Source organism: Acipenser ruthenus, chromosome 9 (genome assembly GCF_902713425.1).
Source record: "Acipenser ruthenus chromosome 9, fAciRut3.2 maternal haplotype, whole genome shotgun sequence".
NCBI classification, from domain to species: domain Eukaryota; kingdom Metazoa; phylum Chordata; class Actinopteri; order Acipenseriformes; family Acipenseridae; genus Acipenser; species Acipenser ruthenus.
This window is the reverse complement of record NC_081197.1, coordinates 59,629,864-59,657,575: the sequence shown is the minus strand read 5'-3', so window position 1 is coordinate 59,657,575 and position 27,712 is coordinate 59,629,864. Positions and strand designations below refer to the sequence as shown.

At 40.0% G+C, this 27,712-nt stretch overlaps 1 protein-coding gene across 3 annotated transcripts in view; it reads right to left on the bottom strand.

Annotated features, from left to right (window-relative positions):
* LOC117406380 (P protein) overlaps window positions 1-27,712 on the bottom strand; it is a 107,351-nt gene that overhangs the window by 3,642 nt on the left and 75,997 nt on the right. For all 3 annotated transcript variants that reach the window (XM_059030368.1, XM_059030367.1, XM_059030369.1), the window contains 5 exons: window positions 27,320-27,447; window positions 24,776-24,835; window positions 23,581-23,685; window positions 18,534-18,627; window positions 16,719-16,812 (listed from right to left, as the gene is read on the bottom strand). In XM_059030368.1, the coding sequence (XP_058886351.1) occupies window positions 16,719-16,812; window positions 18,534-18,627; window positions 23,581-23,685; window positions 24,776-24,835; window positions 27,320-27,447 (481 nt within the window). The remainder of the gene's footprint in view (window positions 1-16,718; window positions 16,813-18,533; window positions 18,628-23,580; window positions 23,686-24,775; window positions 24,836-27,319; window positions 27,448-27,712) is intronic.

Sequence of the window (27,712 nt, the reverse complement as noted above, 5' to 3'; positions counted from 1 at the left end):
AAATCCAACATGAAATACTGGACTATTATTATGGCTTCCGGTAGACTTTTGCGATATCATTTTGTAGTTTATTTCATAACTTGGTGTTAAATAAAAGATCAGAATGATGTTTCTAGTTTACAGTCTGTTCCACTCTAAATGGTGAGCATTATAACTACATCCAGAGGTAAGCAATGCTGTAGGAGCACAAGTTAGAAGTCAATCATGTGTAAAGCCCCGCCCCCTCTCCCCTCCCTCTCCCCCCTATCCCCTGACCCCCTCTCCCTGACCCCCTCTCACATCCAGCATGGTTTGTCTCCGCCCTCTCATTCCTTTCCTATTTGATGCAGCGGATTAAAAGTTAATGGAAAGTTATCACATTCGGTTGCAAAGCATCTGAATAAACCACACTCAAAACAAATACCTTACTTTAAAAAGGGGAGTTATTTATTACAGGATTTGGAACACTCACGAAAAATCAAGCCCTTAATATGATAGAATTTAAAAAAAAATTAAAATTAAAAAGCTATTACAAAATAGATTACCTGCATTAAAAAAAAAAAATAAACTCTTCCAAATTCCAACAGAGAAGCAAATTGGTTGCAGCCAACCATGTATTTGGTAAAAACTAATTATAACAAAAGCATCTGCACTAAGTATATAGTTTAAAGATGACAGCAGGTTACTCTTTTAAAGGCATGTGGGTGTAATCACAAAGATTCATTAACACTTTAAGGACAGCCACTGTGATTGCCTGCAAATCTCTCAGCATGAAAACCAGTGTTGACATGTTTGATCCTCACAATGAGAAGCTTGCATGGTAGTTTAATGCATGAAAACCAGTGTTGATGTGTTTGATTCTCACACTGAGAAGCTTGAAAACCAGTGTTGATGTGTTTGATCCTCACGAGAAGCTTGAAAACCAGTGTTGACATGTTTGATCCTCACAATGAGAAGCTTGCATGGTAGTTTAATGCATGAAAACCAGTGTTGATGTGTTTGATTCTCACACTGAGAAGCTTGCATGGTAGTTTAATGCATGAAAACCAGTGCTGATTAAATGAAAAGTGACGAGTAAATTAGACACGTACAGAATCGCGTAACGTAGTGACAGGTGCGTAAAGGACTTTAACAAGCTCTGAAAATTTAGCAAGCCTGCATGTTGCATCGATGTCGTGAGTAATTGTACTCCTGTATTCTGCTATGAGAATAGTGAAAGGCGCTCAATTACACACATTCTGTTCTGATGATCAGGGGTAATTGTGGCTGCATTCCATTTGCTTGTACAGTGTAGAGCCATGGGGTTTAGATAATCCAGAGTCTCAGGGTTCCTTTATTTATACAGTTTAGAGACGTGGGGTTTAGATAATCCAGAGTCTCAGGGTTCCTTTATTTATACAGTTTAGAGACGTAGGGTTTAGATAATCCAGAGTCTCAGGGTTCCTTTATTTATACAGTTTAGAGACGTAGGGTTTAGATAATCCAGAGTCTCAGGGTTCCTTTATTTATACAGTTTAGAGACGTGGGGTTTAGATAATCCAGAGTCTCAGGGTTCCTTTATTTATACAGTTTAGAGACGTAGGGTTTAGATAATCCAGAGTCTCAGGGTTCCTTTATTTATACAGTTTAGAGACGTGGGGTTTAGATAATCCAGAGTCTCAGTGTTCCTTTATTTATACAGTTTAGAGACGTGGGGTTTAGATAATCCAGAGTCTCAGGGTTCCTTTATTTATACAGTTTAGAGACATGGGGTTTAGATAATCCAGAGTCTCAGTGTTCCTTTATTTATACAGTTTAGAGACGTAGGGTTTAGATAATCCAGAGTCTCAGGGTTCCTTTATTTATACAGTTTAGAGACATGGGGTTTAGATAATCCAGAGTCTCAGTGTTCCTTTATTTATACAGTTTAGAGACGTAGGGTTTAGATAATCCAGAGTCTCAGGGTTCCTTTATTTATACAGTTTAGAGACGTAGGGTTTAGATAATCCAGAGTCTCAGTGTTCCTTTATTTATACAGTTTAGAGACGTAGGGTTTAGATAATCCAGAGTCTCAGGGTTCCTTTATTTATACAGTTTAGAGACGTGGGGTTTAGATAATCCAGAGTCTCAGGGTTCCTTTATTTATACAGTTTAGAGACGTAGGGTTCAGATAATCCAGAGTCTCAGGGTTCCTTTATTTATATAGTTTAGAGACGTAGGGTTTAGATAATCCAGAGTCTCAGGGTTCCTTTTTAAAACCATTCAGGAATAAAGGGGTTTACCTTTTATCTGTCATACAAAGGAATACATTAGTTCAGCACTGTACAGAAACCCAATCAATAGCTAATGATCGAGTATGAAAGCTTTCCATTTCCTGAGAAGAAAGGTTAGCATTCTGCACATCAATGCATACAGAAACTTCACAATAACCCTGTGGTGGAGTGTCCCGCCCCTATATGTATTTGTATTATTATTTCTATTGTTTGCGCCGCTTATTTGTTTTTGTTTTTATATTTAAAAACCTTGTGAGGATGCCTGGCTGATCAGCTACTGATTATTTAACTAGCCGACAGTCACGCATCCTTACTAAACTCGTGCAGACTGTGGCCGAGGGGTAATAAGATAATTAACAGCTAGTTAACCCCTCGGCCAGAGTATAAGAACCTGCAGCTGTCCGTGCTGCGAGGGTGAGTGTAGAGAGGAGAGTACGGGGAGCAGAGAGAGCAGGGAGAGAGAGAAACTGCATTTAAAAACAACTGCTATATTTAAATATACTTGTTTCTGTTTATTTGTTTGGCCAACGCGCCTTTTTGTTTTGTTGTTAGGTTAAACTTTGTTTCGTTTTATTATTTAATAAAACAGTTCCACCATTCCATCCATTGCCTTTTGTTTACTGTTACTTCCTGGTCCGTGACGTCACCACACCTCACCACTGCAAGCCATCCTGCCACAAACCCCTAACTTTTTTCTGGTGAACAGATACAGCTAATTATTCCCCTATAGGCAAGTTGCAGCCAAGATCCCTGACATCATCATCATTACATTCAGCACACAAGGTGAGAAAACCCTGCCAAGGAAAGCCTGTGTGCTGGAGCTAACAAACCAGACTATCTGAGAGGAGAGGATCACAAGCATGGAACTACATCCAGGGGATTGGATAGACCCACAAAGCTGTACCATATGTCATTTAAAAATGACCACTGGTATTAACATCTGATTTTTTATAATGCATTTAAACTAAGCAGGAGTCGAGGGGCGACACTTATTAAATCCAGGAAAGGCAGGCTCCCAATAATAACTGTATATTCTCACTCTGCTGTGGGCAAACCGCAGCATCATATATATATATATATATATATATATATATATATATATATATATATATATATATATATATATATATACACACATATATACATACACACACACACACACACACACACACAGGCAAACGTGAAACCCGCTTTATATCCTGACCCACTTTATAGCACGAATGATGCCTGCACGGCAATCATGAAATAAAGCAGGTTCATCTGTATATATAAAATATAAATGAAAGCAAAACAAATTACAGCAGCTTGCATCCAGAGCAGCTGGTCTTTTAAACAGAACAAATCTAGGGCATTCTCATCAATTATAATGGTCTTTTAAACACCATCACAAACCATACCCGTAAGATTTGGTTGTAAAATTAGATACTAAAATTCTCCAAATGATTTAACCCGTCGTGTTGTGTGGAGTGCGGTTCTGCCCCGTTGTCATGGAGAAATTGTTCCATCCCATATATTTACAGTAGAGTACAGTACATTCTACATTGAAAAGGTACAGGGGGTGTGTGGATGTTAGGTTTCTCAATAATTAGTTTTATACAGATAACCTGATTATCTGAGTCAATCAATTAAGATAATAACGAACCAAAAAGCACAGTCCTACTGTTCTGACTTTCTTTCACTCCTAAGGCCGGCCCCTGAGACTTTACTGGAAGGTTATGCAAATAAGGCAGGTCTAAAATGGAAGAAAATTACATTTGAAAAAAAAACACAAGGCTTAAAATGTGAAAGATATTTTCGGTTCGAATCATTTAGTTTTTCTGTTGTACCCGACTATCTCTGCCCGTTATCACACAATTCATATAGAATATCTGCTGCAGCTCTTTTATTCTCTTAATTTTGAAACTGCTGCAACATAAAATGTACAAGGTGTGCACCTTGACAGAAAACCCAATGGTACTTAGCAAGCTTCTGCTGTGATTTGATTAGGCATGATATAATCTTGATCTATGGGTCAAGTCAAACCTCATTAGACTCAAGGTCGGCTGGCTTGACAGGCAGGGTTTTCCAAGCTGAAAGATGGCCTAAAGCGGATCAGATCACAGGAGATGTTCTTAAATAACAGAGGAGCATATTACCCTAAAATGAACTTTGTTATCATCAGCAGTCATTTGATACTACACCTTTAATCCAGGCGAAAGAAAACATGCTATTTCGCCAGACTGTGGAATAACTTCTTGTGACAAAAGTGTAATCCCATTTCTGAATGTAGTACATATCTACACAAGCCCTGCTTACATTGGAAAATACAGTCTATGCATGTGTGACAGTCTGGCTCGCAGTGGTGAGGTGGATGACGTCACGGACCAGGAAGTAACTGACACCAAAACAGTGGATGGGCGGGTGAAGCTGAGTGCAGTAGCACTCAGCGTATTTATTAACAAACAAAATAAAAGATTTAAACAAAACAACAAAACACAAAACAAAAGGGCACAAGGGCCAAACGAATCAACAAACAAACAAGTAAGTGTCGTGCTGGAGAATCCAGCACGTTTTAGCAATTGTTTTTTCAAATGTGACTCGCTCTCTCCATTCCCCGTACTCTCCTCTGTACACCCAACCACCTTGAGTGCAGAGAGCTGCAGGTTTATATACTCTGGCCGAGGGATTAACTAGTTGGTAATTATCTTATTATCCCTCGGCCAGAGGCTGCATGCGTTTGGTAAGGATGCATGACTGTCAGCTAGTTAAATAATCAGTAGCTGATCAGCCATGCATCCTCACGGGGTTTTTAAATATAATAATAAAAGACGCGGCGCTTTTGAATGCAACAGGGTTACACTCTCAGAGGGTTGAAAAATGAAATGTGAATGCAACAGGGTTGCACTGGCCTCGGGTTGAAAACGCGCATGTAGCCACAAAACATGTCACACGGGTCGGCTACACGATTTCACACAGCTTTTAATAAAGCAGGGTTGACCCGGATGACAGACGCAGGTAAACAACACGTGTGTCAATGCCCCGGAAGCAGCTTGTTACAGACGCTTCCATCCAAGTTTCTCTGTATTGAACAGTCAGCCAAAATATTGATTGGAGCAAATGTTTCTTCATCCCTGCTGCAATCTGGCTCAAGCAACAACTAAACAGAATAAACAGAAATGTTCCTTGCAGAAGTGAAATCTTCATGCAAGCGAAACTGTTTGTTATTTTGTCGGCTTATGAACAGCCGTCATGCATTTTGTCTCACTCGACCTGGGTCAAAACGTGTCGACCCACATCCTGAGGTGGGTCACTGGGACCCGGGTATGACCCAGTTAAGTGATTTCACACTACGCAGGATTGTGACCCGGGTAGCCAGAACCCGGGTAGAAGTTGGCAAACTCAGACCACAACATGGTCTCATTTGAAATATTTTTTAAAACCCCAAAAGTAATGACTAAAGCTAAGGTTTACAATTTTAGAAAAGCAAACAATGAAGGTATGAAACAGAGACTAACAGAAGTAGATTGGAGTAAAATAGAGAAAACATCCACAGAAAAAGGGTGGCTGTTTTTCAAAAAAGTAGTACTAGAGGCACAAAACAATTACATCCCAAAAGTAGACAAATCTAAATCTAAAACAAAATGGCCAAAATGGTTTAATAGATCAACTAAAAAAAATATTCAGCGAAAAAAGGCACTTTACAGAGCGTTTAAAAGGGACCAAAAACAAAGCACAGAAAGAGTACTTGGAACTGCAAACACAAGTCAAAAAGGAAGTTAGAAAGGCCAAGAGAGAGATAGAAATCAATATTGCTAAGGGGGCTAAAACCAATTCCAAAATGTTTTTCCAATATTATAACAGCAAGAGAACATTCAAAAGAGGAGGTTAAATGTCTAAGAGACACAAATGGCAAAATCATAGATCAAGAAAAAAAAATAGCAAATATATTAAATGATTACTTTTCACAGGTTTTTACAAAGGAGGACACGGACAACATGCCCCACATGTCGACCTGTTCCTATCCAGTTTTAAATAACTTTAGCATAACAGAGGCAGAAGTGTTAAAGGGACTAGGAGCTCTTAAAATAAACAAATCCCCTGGGCCGGATGAGATCCTCCCAATAGTACTCAAAGAAATGAAAGAAGTTATTTACAAGCCGCTAACCAAGATCATGCAACAGTCTCTTGACACAGGGGTTGTACCGACAGACTGGAAAATAGCAAACGTAATACCGATCCACAAAAAGGGAGACAAAACTGAACCCGGTAACTACAGACCAATAAGCCTGACTTCTATTATATGTAGACTTATTGAAACTATAATAAGATCCAGAATGGAAAATTACCTATATGGTAACAATATCCTGGGAGACAGCCAGCATGGTTTTAGGAAAGGGAGATCATGTCTAACTAACCTACTTGACTTTTTTGAGGATGCAACATTGAAAATGGATAATTGCAAAGCATACGACATGGTCTATTTAGATTTCCAGAAAGCTTTTGACAAAGTCCCGCATAAAAGATTAATTGTCAAACTGAACGCAGTAGGGATTCAAGGAAATGCATGCACATGGATTAGGGAGTGGTTAACAGTTAGAAAACAGAAAGTACTGATTAGAGGAGAAACCTCGAAATGGAGTGAGGTAACCAGTGGTGTACCACAGGGATCAGTATTAGGTCCTCTGCTATTCCTAATCTACATTAATGATTTAGACTCTGATATAGTAAGCAAACTTGTTAAATTTGCAGACGACACAAAAATAGGAGGAGTGGCAGACACTGTTGAAGCAGCAAAGGTCATTCAAAATGATCTAGACCGCATTCAAAATTGGGCAGACACATGGCAAATGAAATTTAATAGAGAAAAGTGTAAAGTATTGCATGCGGGCAATAAAAATGTGCATTATAAATATCATATGGGAGATAGTGAAATTGAAGAAGGGAACTATGAAAAAGACCTAGGAGTTTATGTTGACTCAGAAATGTCTTCATCTAGACAATGTGGGGAAGCTATAAAAAAGGCTAACAAGATGCTTGGATATATTGTGAGAAGTGTTGAATTTAAATCAAGGGAAGTAATGTTAAAACTCTACAATGCATTAGTAAGACCTCACCTAGAATATTGTGTTCAGTTCTGGTCACCTCGTTACAAAAAGGATATTGCTGATCTAGAAAGAGTGCAAAGAAGAGCAACCAGAATTATCCCGGGTTTAAAAGGCATGTCGTATGCAGACAGGCTAAAAGAATTGAATCTATTCAGTCTTGAACAAAGAAGACTACGCGGCGATCTGATTCAAACATTCAAAATCCTAAAAGGTATAGACAATGTCAACCCGGGGGACTTCTTTGACTTGAAAAAAGAAAAAAGGACCAGGGGTTATAAATGGAGATTAGATAAAGGGGCATTCAGAACAGAAAATAGGAGGCACTTTTTTACACAGAGAATTGTGAGGGTCTGGAACCAACTCCCCAGTAATGTTGTTGAAGCTGACACCCTGGGATCCTTCAAGAAGCTGCTTGATGAGATTCTGGGATCAATAAGCTACTAACAACCAAACGAGCAAGATGGGCTGAATGGCCTCCTCTCGTTTGTAAACTTTCTTATGTTCTTAAGTGCCAGTGTGAAAGGGGCTTTAGTGTGAAATCCTGTCGTTTCTGGAACTAACACTTTAAAAGCTGTGATTATGCCCATATAAAAGAATAAAACTGGTGTTGAATACCTCAAATTGCTCAGGTGCATCCTGTATGGTTCCATTGTCTATTGAGTGCTAAATCTCACAGTGATAGCGTTTGTTCAAAAATCAAACCACCCACCAAGCACCAAATCAGACTGATAATTTAGATGAGCACTTTTCAAAATTACATAATGGAAGTCCATTCGTGTCAGTTACGTTATCGTTTCATACATATAATTAGAGCTGCACTCGACAATAACTGAGCCGTTAAATGAGATATTTGTCCATGACAGGAAGATAAAGGAGTCCACATGGTGCTTTGTAGCACAATCACTGAAGGGGCTGAACAAAAATGGTCACAATCAAATGTACAGCACAAAGCACAGAGCTCACCTATACACCTATAAATGTGTCAGAGCCAGGATTTATTCAGCACTTTCAATTTCAGTAATTCAATGCAATTCATTCAGCATCAAGCAGATCAATAGCAGGTCAGCACATTCACACTGGCTACAGAGTGGGGCTGATGAAGCAGAACTCCACGGGAATTCATGTTAAACAAGAATGCTCAATGAGATACATTAGGGCCCTGGCAAGTAAAGTCAGTTATGTTGAGTGTACAAATCAGCAGCCCTGAATAAGTGGTGTTACACTACAAAGCGTGGTGCTATTCTCATCAGCCAGGGATTTAGAGTACATTCAGGCAATTAACTGCGTTTGAATGCAGAGACACAGAGCTGCGTTTGAATGCAGAGACACAGAGCTGCGTTTGAATGCAGAGACACAGAGCTGCGTTTGAATACAGAGACACAGAGCTGCGTTTGAATGCAGAGACACAGAGCTGCGTTTGAATGCAGAGACACAGAGCTGCGTTTGAATGCAGAGACACAGAGCTGCGTTTGAATGCAGAGACACAGAGCTGCGTTTGAATGCAGAGACACAGAGCTGCGTTTGAATGCAGAGACACAGAGCTGCGTTTGAATGCAGAGACACAGTCACAATGTCCTGGTGTGGTTCCCAAACAAAAATTGCAGTCAACGTACGTAGTAACAGTTTAAGTCAGTGGTTGTCAGCCTTAGTTCTCAAGTTTTTAAATCTGCACTGTAGTATAAAATACAAAAAAGATATACATGCCAACCATAGGATTAAATATGAATTATGATAATGAATATCAAACTGTATGCAGTTTTTTTTTTTATGATAACGTTGCATACAAACCCGATAACCATCAGATCTCTTAGTTACAGGAATGTTAATGATTCTGCCAGCTCTGTTACAGCTCAGAAAACAACACTTCTACATGTAAAAAAGACATGGCTTAAAACTGACACTAGACCCGCACCCAGCAGTGCCCTCAATGAAGAATAGTAAATGATCAGGAGCCTGTTGTTTGAAGTCAGACACATTGTTCCTCCCTTATAGCTGCATGAACATGTGCATGATTATAGACTGGATTTACCATAGTTTACCCTGGTTTTGCATGCTTATTAATAGACTTTACTATGCTTCACTGTTCTTTACAAATGCTTACATATACTGTACCATGCTTTCACTATGATTAATACACTTTTCTATGCTTTAACAATAGTATTATATCACACACCATTCCATCCAGTTATCTTGCACCAAACTATTACATTCCACATTATCATTCTTGGTGAATGGTAATCAGTCGCTTACCAAGGAATATATCATTGAATACAGTATAGTAATTAATTTCATTACATTGGTGTATTATCATCAACATTAACATATAGTAAGAGTGGAAAGCATTCACCCAAACTAGCTGTGGAAAGCACTGATCCAAACTAGCTGTGGAAAGCATTGATCCAAACTAGCTGTGGAAAGCCCTGATCCAAACTAGCTGTGGAAAGCATTGATCCAAACAAGCTGTGGAAAGCCCTGATCCAAAATAGCTGTGGAAAGCATTGATCCAAAAAAGCTGTTTTTGTCTTTCAGCATCATCAAACATCTCCATTCAGTGACCAGCATTTAAAAATGACAATGACATTAATTGTCCATATTACATAACTGAAGGTTATCTCCAGTAATAATGCAGAGTAGCCAATGATAAACGACCAATTAAATAATCCATCTGCTGTCTCTGTGTCTGTTTCCCATCCTCTCTGTCTGACACATCCTACACAGCTGTGTTACCTGCTAAAGGAATCATCAGTGGCATTGATAAATGCACAAGAACATCTTATGTAAAGGAAAAGCTAAACTGTGTGAATTAAGCACAAGCAAGACAACCTCTATCTAGGACATGTTCAACCCCCACAGTGAAAGGTACTGCTCAATCTGTTACTATGGTCATCTGGGTTTTTAGAACCACTAAGTCTCTTTTAATCATTTTCCTTCCTGTTTCTCCTCCTTTCCCCCCCCCCCCAACTTCTCTGAAGCCAAATTGGAACACTTAATGAAAAGGAAAGGAGTTTGGTGTCTTGAACTTTGTAGTTTTAATAAACAGACAGGCAGTGCTGAAGATTCCAAGCCTGTTTTAATGTGTGAGTTTATGGCTTCCTGCCCTTCTGTAATAAAAACTGCATTTAGAGGCGAGGGTCCCCTATAGTTTATACCTGCTGATCAAAAACCACAGCGTTCACGTTAACATCTCTGTGTGTAGTAGTGGTTAGGGCTCTGGACTCTTGACCGGAGGGTTGTGGGTTCAATCCCAGCTGGGGGACACTGCTGCTGTACCCTTGAGCAAGGTACTTTACCTAGATTGCTCCAGTAAAAAACTCAACTGTATAAATGGGTAATTGTATGTAAAAATAATGTGATATCTTGTAACAATTGTAAGTCGCCCTGGATAAGGGTGTCTGCTAAGAAATAAATAATAATAATAATAATAATCTCTGGATGCACTCCACAGAGTGAGTGCAAGCCCGTCTATACAATAACCCTCACCATAGCCTCCTATTTCAGACCATGTGCCTGTGTATTACTGGACACTTAACGAGCTTATCAATGCATGCTGCAAGCCTTGACAAAATGGTTGAAAATATATTGTTCCCTATGTGATTGCTCAAGTTGGAGATGCCAATATCCCAGTATACTAAATCTTGTTAAAATGATGGTTCCCCGTGTGGCTTACCTGGTTAAGGAACAACCGTGTTGCATGCAGAGCGAGTCACCTGGCCATGCTACAGTCACCCCCCTTACTGGCTATCATTTAACTTCACTTCACCCGCCCCCCCCCCCCCCCCCAAAAAAAATAAATAAATAAATTTACCCCTAGAGCTTGGAAAAATAGTTAAAATAATAATAATCCTGTACACTTATGTATTCAAACATTAGTCAATGGATTTTTAAATCAGTTTGTTTTTACCGTATGTAAATTGTTGTAATGAATCACTCTTCCGAAGACGACATAGTAATCAGAACTATTTGTGACACTCAGCTCTACCCTACACAGACTCATCTCTGTGAAGGGCATGCCAGACTTAAATGTCACACACTGTCCTGTTTCTATAGCCAAGCTGAAGATGCAGAACAATATACAGCATGCATCAGCAGGGGTCTTGTTTACAGTTCTATTGAGATAAAACAAAAAAAAAACCTGATTTGGTGTGCATGTGATGCAGGTAAACAAACACAAGATAATAGAAGTGGCCTATTCCTGTCACGGGAGATCACAGTACCTGGAATTCAGTATTAGACCAGGGTTTTCATTCACCACAGCGACAGGGAGTTATTACATACTGATTCAGACTGCAAAGTCATTTCTGTCAAAGCTGGGAAAGTTGTATTCTCACCATGGTGTATAACCCTCTTTCCTAAGACCTCTGTGTGACCAGTGATTGATCCATGAGTCATATTAAATGAATATACATTGATCATTCCTCATCTTAAAGTACGCTCTGCATCTGATGGGTCATTTAGTCTTGCATTACACAGCCCATCCTTTACATCTATGAATTTGAAGTCTCATTTCACAGGGTGTGGGTGTTCACAGCCCTTAGCATACATTGACTCCATTTCCTTTCATTTCCCTTGCTGTGCTTGCATTGAGAGTGAGCGCACAGGCATATCTCTACACGCGATGAACTGTTCTTGTGACTAAGCTTGTCAAAAAGGCTTTTAACTTTAGGCGAGGTTTACAACTGCACATCGTCACAGGCTTGTTTTTCTCAGGAAAGGAATATAATGTTATGGCACTAGTGCCTTCAACTTTCCAATGATAGGTTTTAATCTGTCTACTCTTAAAGTTATTGTGTGCTCAAGGGGTAAATTTGTTTTCGTGCAGTTAAATTAAGCCCCGAGCATAAAAACATGTTTAAATCCTGAAGCTTTTGAGCTTTGTATTAAAATGCAGTTCAAGTATGAGGGTGGAAGAGCATTACAGCCAGGGAATTCACTTGCAGATCTATTGTAAAAAACTACCTATATCCCTTAAAAAGGACATTTAAAAACACACTGGATATAGTTTGAAACCAGTGGCTGAAGACAGCTACTGAACCATGTGTATTAGGTCTTCAATAGCTCAGCCAATCAGATGTCATTAAAAATGCAGATCATTGCAATGATGAATGAAGAACTTCTTGAGTAACGAAAACCATGCGAAGGTTCATCGAATCCAAAATGAGTGGTTCACACCGGAACAGATTCTCAGAAAACTAAAATCAGAACCAGCACGTGCGCACTTCACACTGTGACCTAAACACACACTGCACTAAAACTACAAACACAAAAGGAAAGTAACAAAGTTGAAGGTGTCAGACCCTCTTCAGAAACTGCAACTAAAGTGCAACCAAGCTGTTTGATTTTTTGCAGCAATTTATATTATTATTATTATTTGTTTATTTAGCAGAAGCCTTTATCCAAGGTGACTTACAGAGACTAGGGTGTGTGAACTATGCATCAGCTGCAGTGTCACTTACAATTACGTCTCACCCAAAAGACAGAGCACAAGGAGGTTAAGTGACTTGCTCAGTCACACAATGAGTCAGTGGCTGAGGTGGGATTTGAACCGGGGACCTCCTGGTTATAAGCCCTTTTCTTTAACCACTGGACCACACAGCCTCTTAATACAATCCCTATATACAATCCCTGCATAGTTTACACATCATATTTATACTACTTCGGACAAAGGCCTGACCAAGAGTTTGCAATATAACACCCATAACATCACAACTTGGTGACTATATGCATAAAACAAAAGTGTTTAACAACTCGACTCGCATCTGAACTGACACTGACATACTGCATTTCTTCAATTCTGAATGAGATACATTCTTTTGAGATTTTGAGAAAAGAAAAGAAAAAACGCTGCATGGCATGGCTTTAATGCATATTCTGTTACTGAACGCCAGGGGCGTCTCAGGCTGTGAAACTGTCAGAGTCCTGTTTGTGACACTAATGCGAATGCCATTAGCAGTGGAGCAGGTGGCATGCTGGAAGCAAAGCGGGACACAAGACAGAAGACAGAAGATAGAAGATGAAGTCACCAAGCCTAAACAGCCTCTTATGTTCTGCCAATGTTAACACTGTGGTTGCAAAAACAGTGTGGGTGTGTGTATTACAGACAGAGTGGCAGATGGGTGAATTTACAGAAAGATCGAAATGTTATCCGAGCTCCTTGGTAAAGCACTGGACAAAGTGCTGGGGCCTGTGCCCTGGGGTGTTAATGAAATACACAACACGCTCAGGAGAAACATGGCGAGTCTCCATTCTGGGATTAAGGGAAAGCAAAACAGTCTTTTATTTTGCCTGGTTTCCTCTCTTTTCTTTTGTACTTTTCCAACAGTTCAGCCTCAAAACTGGTTTACGCTGTTGGATTTTTACAGAGTGAAAAAAAAAAACCACACCTTTTTGTTTTCATCTTTTCAACAGATGACAAATAAAGATGCATACGTACAATTTTAAATGAATCCTCATATACATCTTTTGCTGTTCAGTGTGGCTCAAGTTACTGTTTTTGTTAATTAGAATTCAGCATCTAAAAGAGTGGTAAAACTTTGCTCTCCTCCAGTTCACTCAAATCACCTGACAATACATTTCTGACAGTCGCGACTAGTGAATGTCAGTTACTTAAAGGGCCCATAATTGCAGGCAACCTTATTAGGCACTTGAAATAATGCAAGCAATCATTGTTCTGCACTTGGGTTTTGACCTTCATCGAATAGTAAGCTTTACAAAACCGGTACCGAGCCATCGCAGGGTTAAGCTATGTTAATGAAACATCTAGCACACCTCAGGAACATCTTTGTTGTGCTATTGTATTGTTGAGCAAGGCAATACATAGCACAATGATTCTATTGGGCAACAAAGCCATTTCACACGGCTACGTCCCTCACATAGTGACAAAGCACACCGAGCTACTGTACATTGCGATTGCATTGTCAGGTCAGCTCACAGCCATCATGTTTTCTTTTAGATTCGCCTCTGTATGTACTTGAAGCATCAGCGGGTTCCTGATTTGTTTTTAAAATCCAAAGCAAGCATTAAAGGAGAAAGAAGGCAGTGGTATAGCCTTAACGTCTGACTATTTCTTAGTATATTTACTCACAGAAATAGATTTTCTGCCACCCCAAAACAGAGTAATATGTTAATACTAAAATTATACATTAACAGCACACTTTTTCCATCATTGTAACACCTTGTCCAAAATTCTGGACCAAAATCCAAACAGCGTTGGCAAAACAGCAATGAAGACCATGTCTGTAAATCGAAATGAAAAGCAACTCACCCTCAGGCCCAGTAAAAACAGTGGAAGCGGCACATTTTGAAAATCATACACAAAATCTGTTCTACAATGTAGGCGGACACCACACTTATGCATTCTGGGCCAAATCCCAAATCCCAATTCATTTCACTTTGTAATTCAAATTATCTATTATAAGGGGGCCCCTGAGATGGCCCACATGTGGCAAAATGTGTTGAGAGTATTCCATGAATTAGTAATAAACCATGTAAGTGCAGCAGTCACACTGAAACATCTTGAAATTCAAATAACGTGTATTCCTTGGAGAAGACACAGGGACTGAAGTTGTTTTCCTTTGTCTAAGAAAGCTTTCCATCACTGGACTAAACAATGTGCCACAACATTCATAAATGTCAGAGAAATCACCTTGACTTACAGTTCAATCTGGAGTTGTTAACCTTTTATTCTGTTCTGCTAATAATCGCATCCCATCTAAGAGCAGACACGATTGATAAAATACAGCGCAAAGCATACATGCTGTGAAAAGCATCTCAGCTTGATTCTTCAACAACCCAGTGAAGCTTGCAGGCAGTTCAGTTCACTTTTAACCCGTTAAGGTACACAAGGAATGTTCAAACGGGTGTTTTTTAAAATACATTTGAGTTAGAATGACTTATGCCACTGACAACATTGGCATCCTGAACCAATGCATTAAATTAACAGCACAAATTAACATGACTGTAACGTAGCAAGCAGAAAGCATCAAATGAACAGATTATTTTTTTTTTTTTTTAATTTAGTCATCGCCAATTTTTTTACCCCGGTTTTTCTCCCCAGTTTAGCATGCGCCCAATTATTATCTGTATCCTCGGCTCACCGCTCGCAACCCCCCCGCCGACTCGGGAAACGGAGGCTGGAACACGCGTCCTCCGAAACGTGCTCCTTCCAAGCCGTCATTTTTCGCACTGCAGATCCACAGCAATGCCACCAGACCTATAGTGCCGGAGGACAACACAGATCTGGCGGCTCCACTGCAGAACCACAGGCACCCTATCGGCCACAGGGGTCGCTGATGCGTGGTGAGCCGTGGATTCCCCTGCTGACCTAAGCCCTCCCTACCCGGGCAGCGCTCAGCCAATTGTGCGCCGCCCCCTAGGAACTCCCGGAGCTGTGACATTCGAACCTGCGATCTCCAGGCTATAGGGCACATCCTGCACTCCACGTGGAGCGCCTTTACTGGATGTGCCACTCGGGAGCCCCAAATGAACAGATTTTAAAAAAAAGATGATTATTATTATTATTATTATTATTATTATTATTATTATTATTTCTAAGGTCACACAAGAGTTGACAAAAGTTTCCTCTCTGTTTTTCTGTTCCAGAGCGTTAGTGCAAGCAGTAAACTACGCAGTGTCCTGGTTCACTGGTGATCTGCTTTCAATAATGACTAACATTCCAGGAGAATTATTCTTTTAAATATAGATCCCACGCATGATATAATACAGTCTCCTGAAATCCATCAGCTCTACCAAACACAAATCACAGCGTTGAGAAAAAAAGAATGGCTTTATTTGCATGCTATTCAAGTAGCAAGCTTAGTAGGTGTCACTGGAAAAAAAACATTGTTGGAACAATTTCATTAGCTGGCTTTGGGAAAAAATAAAATAAAATAAACAAACAAACCTCAAGCTGACCTACTTTATCACTGAATGGTATTCACAGCCTGCTAATAAGAGTGCCAGCTTCAGTGTAAAGCATTCACATGCGTGGCAGGGTTCATTCAATGATCTTAAAAGTGAAAGCTCTTTACATACTGTGCATCAGTATACAGCTTAGTGTATAATGAGCTTTACATACTGTGCATCAGTATACAGCTTAGTCTATACAGCAGAGTGTAATAAAGCACAGTGAAAGCATGGTAAAGCATATTAATAAACATGGCAAAAGAGAGTAAACTATGGTAAATTGGTATTATAACCATGGGAAAACTACAGAAATACTGTAGTAAACTTTCCTAAGGGTAGCCCTTTCTTCAACTAGCCCATTCCTTTGTAGGGTTAGTAAAGGAATGGGAATTAGTCAACAGAGGACTGTAGGGTTAGTTCTGCTTTAGAACAATCCTTAGTAAGCTTTGTGGAGAATCCTGACTGACAAATGCTCTTATTTCCTGAAGGCAAATCAATTTACCTGAAGAATTCCATGAAGGAGAAGCCGTACCCATGCTGTTCTGCAATCCCAGCACAGACTACATTGGCAGATGCTCCGATCAGTGTCCCATTCCCTGGAGAAATGATTACAAAGCTGGTGTGAATAATAAAACCTGCCTGTCTCGCACAATATAACCTGAAATGAAAGACTGTAGAAGTAACACTACAAATGAAATGGCTCTCTTTGTCAGGGGAAAGCCGTGTTGAATTGTATGGCTTAGTTATAGTGTATGTTTAGATCTATTGCACACTCATGAACTGTAAGCTATGTTGAAGCATGTGTTTAGAAGCTGAACATGTTTAAGACACAATGGGGTTTAAAGTGGGGTGTAATTAATCAGGTTAGAAGAGTAATGATTTAATGTTCAATAGATATCAGCAACAAGCTTGTCTCTATTCAATGCTAGTAGTAAACATTGCCATTATAATGATAGTTTTACATGTTCTTCCTACTAGTTTACCAAGGGCCATTATGCCAATGTATTAAGCTTGAAATATTAGAACGCATGCAATTAAAATGACTCGAGAACACATTTCGATTCCTTTTTTAAATGCACCCCAAAGGAGGCAGTACAATGAAAACGCAATTTATTTTTCTGAAAGAAATACAATCATTTTACTGTAAGGCTCACAATGAAACTACCATGAACAGCCATTTACAGTCTCCTGAAGTGTTTCCTGCTAGCTTTTATAATAGCCTCCCCCCCTCCCCCCCGTGTATTGGATTAAAAAAATCAAAAGGGTGATAATCTAAAAACGCAGACAAATCAACACAGCACTTGAAGTCTGCAGTGAAGACCTTAATGTATGTCTACTGATTCTGAAATTGTAATCGTGTAAACATAGTGTCCCAACAATGTATTTCCATAGTGTCCCAACAATAATGAATGATCCCCTTTTTGAAATTGTGAATTGCTCATGTCAAGCCTGCCAACTTCATTCTGTTCAGCTTTCCCTCCCACAAGAACACACACAGAGTTTGCCTGCGGGCGGCACAACTTGAGACCACGTCCGTTTAAACAGGAGTCACTTTTCTGCACTACATATTAGAGAAAAAAAAAATCTCATTCAGCAATGAGAACATCAGCTCCTCAAATCAATCCCAAGCTGTCACCACGAGTTCTCTTTTCTCTCTCCTGTCTGCTTTTAAATATACCAATTTACTGCCACGCGATGGATCCCTCCTGCTTCCTTCAGGAAAGCGGTGTTGTTTTTAAGTGGTACTCGCTGAATGAAAATAATAATGTCAGATTCTACTAGCCAGCAATATGACTAATAAGAACTCATTACAGTTTGGGTTCTGCCACAGAAAAATAAACTAGCTGCTGTAATAGTCCCCCTGTGGCAGGCTGGTAATGGGCAGATACATCTCTAAGGTTTATTATTTTCTCTTACACAAACACATATATGCCATGATGTTTTTTTTTTTTTTTTTTAATAGGTTTGGAAAGGCAAATAGGGAATGCAGCCGTGACCGTCTATAACTGATAGTGTGATCCTGCCCGGATCTCCTCAGTAACCATCCTATTGCAGTGCCTGTCTATAACTGATAGTGTGAGCCTGCCCGGATCTCCTCAGTAACCATCCTATTGCAGTGCCTGTCTATAACTGATAGTGTGATCCTGCCCGGATCTCCTCAGTAACCCTCCTATTGCAATGCCTGTCTATAACTGATAGTGTGATCCTGCCTGGACCTCCTCAGTAACCATCCTATTTGTTGCACAGGAAGTTCCAGTCTTCTCTTGTGACAGGCTAGAGTGGGAGCTGTATGTAGGAAGGAGCGCTTGTCTCTTACCTCCAAGACAAGCTCCCATTGCAAGTGCATAAATGAGAGGATTCAGCGGTAAGTTCACATCGGCATCCTGACTTAGATTAATGAGCACAGGGATCTGTTGAGGACAAAAAGAAAGTTAGTCACCAGCTTCAAATCTGGCAGAATGTTTTCAAATCATTTTGAAAACATTCTGCCAGATTATTCTTGACAATTATTGACATTCATTCTAAAAACCCTGTTGACAAAACAAAGCCATGCTTTGAGGGTCCTCTGGCACTGACCCCTTGCATTCACAATTGGGCTGTTCTGTTAGGCACATGAGTCCAGTCAATAATGCTTCCAGTGATACAGTACAGTACAGAGAGATCTCAATCCAGCTATTCTCAAAATTCAACTCTCATCTATTCTCTTACCAGGCTGGAGATAACACCCCCCAAAAAAACATCTCAAATGTTACTTTTGTGCAGAGTCTAGTTGATTAACTCGTTGGGCAAATGGAATTAGACATCCAGAACACTATTAGCAGTAACAGTTCAGTAAAACATAGGTTCTTCCAGTGTCTTACGCGATCCAGACTGTTTCTGTTAAAGCTAAATGAAATTAAATTACATAACAAATTTTTTAGCTACAGACAAACAGCATAAATCACTCTGAAAAACTGAAGTGATACCAAAGTGAGTCATTAGGAGAATTGAAAAGACTTTCACTCTTTACTTATTGCAGGCCGTTTTTCTCGCTCAGCTGTCTTACACGAGACAGGCTTTGACACAAGATTCTATTTGGTTTTTAACCAGGAAAGTTGGTTCAAATCTCTTTTTCAGGGAGACCTGGTCAAGAAGGTGGTATATAATACAAACCACAAAAAACACACACACAAGTTCAAATGAGCATAACCAATACAAACAAGTTCATCAAATTACAAGAAACAATTTAGGAGCACTGGCCAAAACAAATATCTTGGCTGCATGGATGTCAACTGTTTGTTTAAACTCCAGTAAAGGTGTCAAGACAGTAAGCTTCAGGTCTTCCTGAAGTGCACTCCAAAGATCAAATTTCATACAAACTTTAGGAACTGAAAAACTAATAAATGTCTGAGATCTAAGATTATACACACTACTGGAGGTAATTCGCAATTTATTAAGATAATTTGGGGCATTGCTAAGCATAGCCTTATAAACAGTCATGTACCAGCGCTTCAATCTTCACGAAGATAAAGAAGAAGTCATACCAGCCCATCTCTATAAATCACAACAGTCAATCAGAGGCAGAAGGTACTCAAGAACAGTAACTGTCAACAAAGCGGAGAGGCCCTCATTGTCTCAGTTTCACAAGGCAGCAAGCTCAACCACTGCAACTACACCTTTCAGTGGCGTTGGTGTGTCAGGAAACACAATGAGATGTCTGCAAACGAGGGCACGCAACACCAATCGCTATGTTAGCAAGTTTCCATTTATTGATTCCAATAGTCAAAAGTTACACAGCTATAGCGTAAACATTGATCGTTAGACACAACACATGTGGCACCTAGTTTTAAACACAGACCAGATCATTGATTAGTTACCTAATGCTCTGGGAGACAGCTCGGATACGGAGGAGAAGAGGATTCAGGTAAGCTTGTCTCACTCTCAAGTGCCTTTCTTATATATCCCACCTAATTGCATGTATGTGAAGCTGAACTTTGAGAACGCTGTTCCACTATGAGGAAGAAACAGATTCATTTCTTGGTGTGAGTTCTGATGTTGTTCCAGACACAGATCATTATGCCAGCTCACAATGTACCCCACTTTATGAAAGCCTTGTTCCTTGGTCCGGGCTGGTCCAGTAGAATAACAAGTAACTCCCACGACTGCAGCTGGGCCCCAGTGTATCTGTGTAGCCTTCGATGATCCTTACAGGCGTGTCAGGGTTAGTTCACAGGTAGAGCTCAGCAGTGAGATTATGTCTAGAGGTGTGTGTGCCATGACCTAACATGCACCATTATATACAGAAGCTAATAGAAAAAGCAGATTGAAGATCTAAGAGTTTTTACAAATGATATATCCCTCTATTTACTTTTGTTTTTTCTGCTAAAAATAAAGGGTTGAGAGCAGACTTTCTCCTGCGTGAATATGTAATTAAAAACAGCTACTAGGAAATGAAACCATGTAATCAGGCAGACACAACTCTTCTGAAGATCATGTCAACGGCTCCACCGAGCGTCCATTTCCACGCCTGTTGCACAATCTCAAAGCTTGGTGCCTCTGCTTAGTAATTGAAATCCCTGGATTGTTTCACACACACACTGCACCTTGCTGTTCCTTTTGTGCATCCACATGTCACAATACATCATTTATCAGCTGCAAACAACTGGGAAATGAATCTCAAGCCAGGAAACAGGTGTTCTCCATCCAGAAATGCAGATTGCTGTTTTTAATTGTTGAGACTGGTCCCCGCACTGACACTCAACACACACGATTTGATTTCAGTCTATAGGAAAACAAGTGTTGTGATGAGAGTAGAAGCCCATACCACAGTCAGAGATGAGAAGAGTCTTGGAAATGTAAGATCCTAGTCAGGTTGTTTATCTAATTTAGGAATACACGGCTGATAGGCCAATCGACACTGTGGACCACAATCCCAAAAATTTAAAGAATCTTTTTTTTTTTCAAAGTCTATTTTATAAAACACTGGGTTGGCCTACAGTGGCAGAAAAACAACAAAATGAATAATTACTTTGTTAGCAGCGCTTTACCTCTTGCTTCCAACCAAATACATTGCATTGCAAAAGGAATGACACTGTACCATTGGTATTGGTTTACATGATATATAAAATGCCTCTATTCAGTGCATTTGGATTAGTGCATTTAAAAAGCAATGCTATCAATCATTGAAAGAGACACCTCCTGTACTCCGGAGACTGGAGTTCCACTGAAAGCCAGCGCTTACGCACTCATGTGGCGCACATACTTTGTGAATCAGTAATGTCTTCAAGATCTGCCTTCAAGACCATTCTGCCTTTAGGGCTGATTTGATAAAAGTGCAGAATAATGATAGGAGCGATTTCCGTGGGTGACAGATCTCCAGTTCCTGAGTGATGTCATAATGACACATTGGTGATTTCCCTGAGTGGCAGATCTCCAGTTCCTGAGTGATGTCATAATGACACATGGGTGATTTCCCTGAGTGACAGGTCTCCAGTTCCTGAGTGATGTCATAATGACACATGGGTGATTTCCCTGAGTGACAGGTCTCCAGTTCCTGAGTGATGTCATAATGACACATGGGTGATTTCCCTGAGTGACAGGTCTCCAGTTCCTGAGTGATGTCATAATGACACATGGGTGATTTCCCTGAGTGACAGGTCTCCAGTTCCTGAGTGATGTCATAATGACACATGGGTGATTTCCCCGAGTGACAGATCTCCCGTTCCAGAGTGATGTCATCTTTAAAATCTATTCTGTGCATTAGGAGGCCGTGTGGTCCAGTGGTTAAAGAAAAGGGCTTGTAACCAGGAGGTCCCCGGTTCAAATCCCACCTCAGCCACTGACTCATTGTGTGACCCTGAGAAGGTCACTTAACCTCCTTGTGCTCCGTCTTTCGGATGAGACGTAATTGTAAGTGACTCTGCAGCTGATGCATAGTTCACACACCCTAGTCTCTGTAAGTAGCCTTGGATAAAAGGCATCTGCTAAATAAACAAATAATAATAATAATATTTATGAAACAATAACTGAATTCTCACTCTCTATTTTTATGAATCTAATTTATCAATGTATTTCAAAGACAACATCCCCTGGGAGAGAGACAGCGATGTGCTTTGGAGGAATATTGCCTCTGTGTCATTATTCTGTGTGTTTTCATCAAATCTACCCCAGAGCCTGGGTTGGGTGGTGGGTGCCGGTGGGGTGGGGGTGGGATAAGCGTTTTATGATCAATCAGTGGCTACACTGGGACTGAAAAAAAAGTACTACAATCTACTGACAGATCCCCGCTGCACAGTGCATTGTGTACCCATCGTCTGTGATTCACTCCAGCTACTCTAAGTACAGTGTGAGTGTGGTGTGCAACAATGCAATTATAATTATGGGAAAGGAGAAGGTAGATGATAGCAGCAGCCCCTGCAATGGCTGCATTGTCCATAAAGAAAGACTCCTGTGCATTCCGGGAATGGCAATGTTTGCAGAAAACTACCACGAAAAAAAAAAAAAATACAGAAACACCTCAAGCGGGTCATGAATCAACCCCATAAACAATGAATTGTGACGACAGGCAACAGATACGCCGCAGTGGCCAAAATCACAAAAACCTTCCCAACTGTTTCTACTCAAACAATGCTGCAGGAGTTACACATGGTTAGCTTTAGCAGCAGGTCACCTGGGCACAAAGAAATTCCATCCACAGTGGAGCCCGAAGCAATGTGAATGGGGAGTCAGCCAATGGAAGCACAGCGGATTGTGAGCAATGAAGAAATTAGTATGATCCATAGTCAAACAGGTGGACCCAGGGCTGCCCCAACAAACTTCACTTCACTGCACTGTCATTCATGAAAGTTTACAATTACAAATGTGCTTACACCAGGGCTGAATGTACTTGGGCTTTTAGCAATTCGAATAACAAGTCACATATTGTAGACGCTGCAAGTCTCAATTCAAATTGATTTGACAGTCCTCTTTATGACGACTTTTTTAGTTTTTTTAATGGGATTAATTTTTACAAGGCAGGGAACAGTACCAGTCGTTTCTGCTCACGTGTTTGCACGCTTGAGAAATAAACAGTTGTGGCAGGTTTTATGAAATCGTGTGAACATTAGTATTCTACACATTATACCTGCGGGGGGACTGGAGACAACTGACAATAAATAAAGAAATCAAGACATTGTACAATTATTACACTACAGTATATAGTGCCTAGAGTGCCTTGTGTAACATCCTTATAATGTTGTTCCAAATGTATTTAAACGAACAGCACAGGACACAGCAAAGGTAATGTAAGGTGTTTGTTTTAAGCGTTGCAAGGTGGTCTGGAAGACTCTGGTTTCCCTTTGAAATGCATTAACTGCTTGTGGTCAATGTTATTAGTTCCATCTCACCATTGTGGCCGTGAATGGGATGTTGTCAATGAGGGACGATGCCAGAGCAGAAACCCAGACCACCAAGATGACAGCGACTGCCAGCCGCTGGTCTTCAGGCACAGCCTAGGAAAGAGAGAAGAGAATATTGCCTTGTTGGACAAAACATGGACTGTCTGTAACCACAGCCAATTCATCTGCTTTGCAAACGGCATTCAACAGGTGGTATTTATTACATAAAAAGTGCAGTTTCGGTATTCGAGACAGCACAGGCAGCTGAAGTGATTCTAAGAGCCATTCTGGAGAAATGTCTTGGCTGCAGATTCTCATTTCCGACTGCTTGAAGGAATTAGAGGCAGGTAATCACTGGGTAACAGCAACATATCTTCCAGGCTCATCAGATCCAACCCCTGTACATCTTCAGCTTTTACTGTGTGTTTGTATGCCTGACAATCTCAAAGCACTTTAAAGGACATGCAGCAGCTGAAGGAAAGCCCAAAGGCCTGGGAAAACAAGTACAGTTACATTTTCAATTTGGACTTCTATTACCCAGAGAAACTCACAGAGATGAAACCATCTCGATTTTAGACAGCCCTGAAGGGGAAAGGCATGACTGTTATAAATATGAACCACAGACAATCTGTTTGACGCTTCAGTGTAAAACAATGCATCAGACAGCCCCTTTGACATGTTGGAGGTCAGTGAAGTGTACAGTTTCCTTGGACAGCATGTGGTGAATATTACATGGGAATATTACGGCCCCAGTTCTGTTCGCTTGCACTGGGGAAACAGATCCACGATATCCTCTCTCATTATGTTTTGACTTTAGATTCTACAAAGGAAAATCAGGGAAGTGCACTGGCTGTCATATATCGTTATCCACATTGAAATCTTACAGTCCAAACGGAACCTGACATGTCAATCCGACTGGAATTCATTGTAATACATTCTACAGCTTTTAAAACTTGTTCTTTATTGAGATACAGAAGCCCTGGTGTAGGACACATCGTCTTATCCACAAAGGGAAGGGAAATTAACCACCAGAGAGAGAATCGAAGTCGTCAAAATGGCCTTGATTAACTTTCAATAGTTTTCTTTTATGATGCTGGATGACTACTATATTTTTTTGCTGTACAGATTGGTGATATTTTATTGTTCTTGCTTGATGGCGGGTAGACAAGGTTATCAACATGTTTGGCATTATATTAACAGTTACCTTTATCAATACAGCTGTCTGCTCTCCAATGTAGTCAATCAGCTGCAGCTGGGCCAATGCCTAAAGATTTACAACAATCAACAATTAACCAAAAAGCAACTTGGATCAATGCATTTCCACACTTTGTGTTGGATCAGTTTTTCACAATAAAAAGTGGCATGTTATTCTGAACCCAAGCCGAACCCATGTGAGGGATTAACTGCTCTCTATAAAGTACCAGACCGAGTTCTGAATGTGTTGCTCAATGTGGCCTAGCTGTGCAGTCTCCTGCTCCTGGCAGTAATACAATAACCCATATGTCCTGTATTCTAGTTGGCAGCCGTTATCTTTGTTTACTCTTGACTCGGGTTTTGGTTACCAGTGGGACTACAGATTATGTTTATGTCCATGTGTGTGTGCTTATGAGAAGCACAGAGATTACTAACTGCTTTAGTAAGCTGTAATAGATGTTCCTAATAACCACAACACTTAATTAATTTTCATTAAAAGAGCAACGGTAACATTAATTTCTCGGTTAGGTTGTTGGCTTACAAAACAAGCAATGATGTCAAGCTGCATTATGTAACCTGGTAAGCCAGTAAGGTTTATTATAACAAAGTGGATTATGACTCCAAAAAAACACGGTAATACTGAGCCCATTGACAAACAGTAGAGTCCTGGTGCTCTCTGACAAGGTTTAAGAATAAACGCACTTGCTGTCGCGAGATCCTGATTACTGGCTTGTGTCGTTGTAGCGGTCTTGAGATTTATTTGTTGTTCTATTTGTTTGTTGTTTCTATGCTAGAATCCCAAATAGAAATGTGACCTCTTTGGGAAGTCTATCACTAACCCTCATCCTTTCCTTAACCCCAGGCTGATAATTTAATCTTCCACAATAAAACGGCAAGGCAACCAAGGCAGATGTGTAATCAAGTGTTCTGCCTGGGACGCTGTGGAAATGAGTTTACTGTAATCACCATACGGTGCGTGTGTGTATATATATATATATTCTTATTGCTTATATACTTACAGCACAATTATCTATAATTATTATTGATTTTAAATGAATTTATTTATGTTTTCCTTTTTTTTTTTTTTTTTTTTTTTTTTTAACGTTTCCTGCCACATAAGCACTCTAAAATGAACGTTCTATAAATATAGTCCTCCATAACAACGAACTTCTCTATAAAATGTGTACAAAAAAGCGTTTTTAAAAACAGAGAACAAAAGATTGTAATAATAATTATTATTATTATTATAATTAGTCTTTTCCTTGGTAATTGATTTGAATATTTCCAGGTATCGAGCATTTACTAAAAATGCTTCCGGGAAAGTTGGCTAGTACTTGGACAGCAGAAGCAGTGTGCCCTTCGGAAAAGCTTGATGAAGAAACCGGTTCAGTTTGTCTGACAGTACTTCTCTCTGTACTACTCACAGCGCCTGCAGACATCTCACAGCGCCTGCAGACATCTCAGAGGTCCTTGAACTTTCTGGGATGTTTTGATTTAGCCATTCCTCAATTGACATCTTATTAAAAAAGGTTGACATTTACTTTAAACAACATTTTGTTAATAGCTGATGGAGTGATCAGAGATTGTATCCCTCACGCGTGGAATCTTTCCATTGAAGTATATACTGTATATAGTAAATATGGACTGGAGAGGAGGGCTATAGTGGAAAATTATTGACCTGAGGGAAGACTATTGTTACCGACAGGGCATTGCACCCTGGAGGTAACAATAGTCTTGTTAATTTTCCACTATTAGCCAAGTCTGCAGTACTCAGTCATAATAATGAGAGGCAAGGCTGGATAGTAAATATGACTATATCCTGTAAAACCATAAATATTTATGAGCCTTTTATTATGCGTTTTTCATGTATGGAAAACAAAAAAAAAAGTAACCATTTTTGGCACGAATATCAGGTCACCAACATTAACAGGGCACCGGAGCCGGAACATTTCCGGAGCAAAATAGATTTTGTGTGTGATTCACCAAATATTTTGGTCGCAAATATTTATGGCTTTACAGTATCTTGTTTAAATATAGCTGATAAAGCATAAGTAAATAACTAAAAAACAAATAAAATAACAGAATTGTTTTTGAAGCTCATACTGCAAGTTTTTTCCTTTCTTTTCTAGTATGTTTTGTAATTCATTTTCTGTCACAGATTCGCCATTCAGCAGTTTCTCCATTCAGCTATTTTATCTTGTTTACGAGTGGAGGTGGAGGGTGCTCCTTTGAAAAGGGGCGGGACTGACAGTGATGTGAACCAATCACACGACAGACTATTGCCCGGTGGTGTAAGGATGTGAGGGCAATAGTTCAATCTATTTTTGCTTCTGGTTAAAACCTTACCATAATCACAGGCCAGGATTTCCATATATATATTATATATATATATATATATATATATATATATATATATATTAGGACACAGACAAACACGTCTGTCAGTCTTTTTCAATTTGGAGAGGATCTGAAGATCCGGGTCAGCTTTCCCCTGTAACTTGTGCACTTGTGCATGTGCAGCAGTGTAAAGCAGAGACCATGCGATGTGCCCTACCTCCATCAGCACAAACAGTGCAGCGAAGAAGAGGAGGGTTGCCCATTCCACTCTGTGCAGGATTATCTCAAAGTCCTGAATGTCAGCTAGAACCAGCAACCACAGAGCCCCAAACATAGCAATCCATCCTGTATGAAACATGAATACAAACATCACAAAACGGAAGCAAAACACTTGTTTTCCATTAGGTAATGCAGATATGTGCATTTCAGAATTCTTAAAACACATGTCTTCTATTCTTTCTGAACCTGATCCGAAACAATGCTTCAGATTTTACTGCTGCATCCTCATGAGATACTTACCAGAGCAGCGAGGCACCTTTCACTCAGGCTTCTTAGATCCATTGCATCCTCATGAGATACTTACCAGAGCGGCGAGCCACCTTTCACTCAG